This window comes from Phalacrocorax carbo, chromosome 3 (genome assembly GCF_963921805.1).
Source record: "Phalacrocorax carbo chromosome 3, bPhaCar2.1, whole genome shotgun sequence".
NCBI lineage: Eukaryota > Metazoa > Chordata > Aves > Suliformes > Phalacrocoracidae > Phalacrocorax > Phalacrocorax carbo.
In genome coordinates this window covers 118,805,389-118,809,853 of record NC_087515.1, presented here as the reverse complement: position 1 = coordinate 118,809,853, position 4,465 = coordinate 118,805,389, and the positions used below count along the sequence as shown (strand labels likewise).

The following is a 4,465-nucleotide window of genomic DNA, read 5'->3' as shown; positions in this document are numbered from 1 at the left end:
CCGCGCCGCAGCCGCTCGCCGCCCGCCGACCCGACGCCGCGCCGCCTCCGCGCTGCCACTGCCCCCCCTCCATATACTGGCCATGGTGTCACGTGGTACGGGATGAACCTGCCATTGGCCAGTCGGGGTCAGCCGTCCCCACCGTGGCCCTGCCCCTCCCAGCCCCCCCCGCCACGCGGCAGAGCGCGGGAAGCTGGAAAGGTAGCCGACCCCCACAGTGAGGAGAATTAACCCCTTCTCAGCCAAAACCAGCACACCCTCCTCTGCTGTGCTGCTTGGGGGGAAGAAATGCACAGCACAGCTGCGTTTCTGGGCTGGGAGCAGTGCAGGTCTGCAGAGGAGGAAGAGGAGGTGAGCAGGATCTCCAAGCAGGCAGAAGACAGCAGTGAGGGCTGGCTGAGCCAGGGAAGCAGGATGGACAGGGCCTGGCACCCAGGACCTGTCCCAAAGCCACAGCAAGGGAGCAGGGCAAGCATAGGGCTGCTGGGGGCAGCCCCAGCCACAGATACTGGGCACCACCCTGGGGATGGGGATGGGCCAAGGCCGGGTGGGACTCAAGAGAGCCAGCAGGCACTTTGTGGGCTCTCGGAGGGGCAGCACAGGCCAGGACCTGGGATTTGGCCCTTCCTAGTGAGTGGCCAGAGGCTTTGTATGGCCCTGCACAGGGCCAGGTCTCAGGACGGGGTGGGTTGGCCGTGGCCCAGCTCTGCCGAGCTTGCTCCAGCTGTGCCGGCCACTGTCCAATGCTCGGGTGCCTGTCGCTTCCCTCAGTTCGGTTCAGCTCAGCTCAGGGAGGGCCCCGCCCCCATCCCTGCATCACAAACGTTGCCATAGCTGAGTGCTGGTGACACCGCATCTGGTGACAGACCCGTGTCATGCCTGCATCACAAACAGAGGCAGCATTTATATGTGGGGCTGAGCAAAGCCAGGCGGCACTTTGCCTGCCACCTCACAGGTGAAGAGGGAGGCTCTTGAGCTGGGAAGGAAGAGCAAGTGGCCTGTGAGCTGGGTCCGGCTACTCCTCCTCAGGTCTCCTTGTCTCTCTCTGGAAAGTTACAGGCATGTCTGTCATGCCCTCAGATATGAGCTGGTTCGTCAGCCCAGCAGCCTTCATCAGCATTGCTCTGCTGTGGGTGCTGGTGGTGGTGTTTGTCTACCACATCGCGGTGACCGTGGCCAAGGCTCAGGTAGGAGTCAGTGCTGGTGCTGATCCGAGCCCTGGCTGGCAGGGTGGGGGCTCGGCTGGGGGCCGGGAGCAGCCCCAGGGGCGGGCTGGGGGCGAGGACATTTCCCAGCCGGGCCCTGGCCAGCCTGGGCCAGGAGCCTCGGGGCAGGCACCGGTCAGGCTCTGGCGGGCTCCGGTGTTTTGCTGGTGCCGCTGAGGCTGCTGAGGACATTCTGTTCTCACCCACTGCCTTCCTTCCTTGTGTAGGGCGGGAGGCCAAAGCAGTGCCGACGCAGAGGCAACAAGCACAATGCCAGAGGTGAGCAGCCCCTGGGCAGGGGCAGGTGCCCTGCAAAGCCACCGCCTGGCCCCACATGCCAACCACCCCATCCGGGGATGCCCCATCCGCTCACCCTGTCTCCTCTGCCTGCAGCCTTTGTCTTCCTGGAGTCTTCACAGCCCTCGAGGACACAGTAAGTGGAGCCGTGCCCCCTGGAGCGCGACAGCCCCCTCCAGCAGTCCCCACCAAGGGAGGTCCCGCTAACGCTGCCCTCTGCCCTTCTGCAGCTGCCCCGTACACCCGGAGATGGATGCCGTGTACGAGCTAGCCCGTCAGATGGACGTGGTCATCAAGGACCTAAAGAGATACCTGGATAGGTAAGGCCACTGAGGAGGGGATGGGGACAGGGATGGGGGGCATGGCTGGGGGCAAATGCTTGGGGAGGCGTGGGGAAATCCATGGGCATAAAATGTGAGGGGCGATGCCCTTCTGGAGGCAATGGCCTCTCTGGTGCAGAGCTGATGGGGTCCCCCCTTTTTCCTGTGGCAGAGGGAGATGCTGTGCCAGCTGGCAGGGAGGGGGCCTCAGGCACTTACTGGGTGGGACCCCACGGCAGTGATGCAGCCTGCCGCCTCCTTCAGAGCAGGAGGGGGATCTCCAGGGTGCTCGGGAGTGCTGGGCTCAGCCTCTCCCTTCTCCTCCTCCTCTTCCTCCTCCTCACACAGGCACAGCTTGGAGACATCTGAGGACAGCGACAGCTCCTGGACTACCGTCACGGCCAGTGAAGTTGAGTCCTGTTCAAGCGTCTCTCTGTCCCCTTCGAGAGCAGATTCCCACAATTCCATCATGGCGAGCGCAGCCAGCTCATCTACAGAGGAGTCTCTGTCCCCTTTGAGTGGTGACTCCAGGACTAAAATCACGGCGAGCGATGTTGGCTGCTCTTCACGAGAGCCTCTCCCCACTCTTGTGGGTGGAGAAGACATGGCTCACGCATCCACTGCCCAGCTGGGCCTCGGGCATCCCAGCACCGACCTGGAGGAGCAGCCTGGCCCGGCAACTCGCCCACCCTGCAGCGAGGAAGTGCTCAGCTGCCTCAAGGCCAGCAGCGTGCAGCAGCAACAGCGAGATCTCGAGGTCCAGCTGGGTGCTCCCGTTCTGCCTCCAGAGGTGCCCGACGTCCACCCCAGGGAAACTGAGACACCTATCGCACACCACAGAGGCCAGGACACCTTGGAGGGCCTCATCCCAGAACCCAAACTGGAGCAGGAGCTGGGCCTGGCAGCCAATGTGGATGAGTCTCTGCAGGATGTTCCAGCCGCAGCCCCGCCATCACCTCGGCAACGAGAAGAGCGTGATGTGATGGTAGTTCCCATCGTGCAGGACCTGCCTTTCCTGGATGAGGCTGTGAAAAGGCAGCTGGAGCGTCACATTGTAAAAAAGAAGATCCAGAGACGCTATGGGCTGCCAACCAGGGTGCTGGAATACGAAAAGAGCTTTGAAGACCTCATCCTAGGGCAAACAGCCCAGCAGCCTCCCGCTCCACAGAGGCACACTGGTCTGCCCTACCGCTCTCCCTTCCAGCGCTGGGACAGGCACGTTCGGACCAGGAAGACAGCAGGACAGCCCCCTGGCCCGCAGGAAGAGTCTGCAGGCCCTGTGGACACATGGCCACGAGGGATGCAGGCTCCAGTCCACTCTGGGCCAGCAGCGTTCCTGGGAGCGGCACGAGAGATGCCCCTGGAGGACGGGGAGACACCCCCATGCAAAAGGGAGCATGGCGGAACAGACCGCAGCAGCAGCAATATCACAGCCAGCAGGGAGACCCTGCTGGTCACCCATGGGAAGGAGAAGGTCCCTGGGACACAAGGCCATGTGCACAGTCCATCCCCTTCTGACCAGGCAGAGCAGGCACCGCCACAGGGTGAAGGTGCTCCCCGGGAGCAAGCAGGCCGGGTGTCGGAGAGCCCCAGCACCTCCTGCAGAAACATGGGGCCACCAGAGCTGCTGTTGGAGAAGAGTGTCCCCATGGGAGAAGCAGACCGCTCCCTGGAAGGCCGGCACAGCTCCAGGGAGGACCTGCGGAAATCTGAGCTCCCATCAGACTTGACAGCTCCTCCAAGGAGCAGCAGTCCCCCGCAGGCACAATGCTCCTCCAGCAAGAAGACACCCTCAGCTTTGCCACTGTCTCCAGATTCTGCGGGCACCAGCCATCAGATCCCCCATCTGGAAGAGCTCCTCTCAGCCCTTGCTCGTTACTACAGGGCCAGCCAAGCTGCTGAAGACTTGGAGAAGCAGCTCATGGATCAATGGCTGGAGCAGACCCCTGGCAAAGCGGGGCACCCAAGGACAGACCCACCAGCGGAGCTCCTTGGTGCCTTGCAGGGCCACAGCCATAGAGGAGCAGAGCGGGGCAAGGGAAGCGCCCAGGGCAGAGCTGGCTCCAGGAAAGTCTGCCCCACATTCAGCAAAGCCCCATGCCAGGGCCAGAAGAGGGCTGCTGCTGGCCAGCAATCGCAGTGGGTCCATGTGTCTGGGTCCCCTGTACACAACGCTCTGTTTCAGCACAGGTGGCTTCTGCCGCGGCATGCTCCCGCGTGACTCGAGCCCCCGTGAGAGCAGCCAGACACAGGAGTCCTGGGGCAGAGACACCACCTCTGCCAGGCAGCAGCTGCTGCATGCTCGCCTTCATCCCTGTTTGCTGCTAGAGTGCCTGCACCAAGCTGCGAGGCACATGCAAGGCCCGATGCGGCAGCAGCAGAAAGGAGAGGAGAGGTGAGGAGCCTCAAGGGGAGAGGACAAAGGGGTTGAGAAGCAAAGCCTCAGTGCCTGCCAGGCGCCAGGCTCAGGGCACCACGCTCTTTGGGTGGGTGGGGCTGGTCGCAGGTCACCGTGAAGCTTGGGGATCACCCAGGCCCCTGGGGGATAGGGAGAGCCTGCAACCGCCTTGGGAGGCGATGGGGGAGGAGTCGGCTGGATGTCGGATTGAGGCTTGCTCAGTGGGAGAGGCATGTGCGCACCAT

General features: G+C 63.2%; 1 protein-coding gene across 1 annotated transcript; it reads left to right on the top strand.

Moving 5' to 3' along the window:
• Positions 1 to 1,561: 1,561 nt before the first annotated feature.
• LOC135312794 (centrosomal protein of 170 kDa protein B-like) lies at positions 1,562 to 4,231 on the top strand. Its single transcript, XM_064448575.1, has 3 exons — positions 1,562 to 1,638; positions 1,733 to 1,822; positions 2,171 to 4,231. Exons 1-3 carry the CDS (start codon positions 1,562 to 1,564, stop codon positions 4,041 to 4,043), a joined length of 2,040 nt encoding a protein of 679 aa, XP_064304645.1. The 3' UTR covers positions 4,044 to 4,231.
• Positions 4,232 to 4,465: the final 234 nt, after the last annotated feature.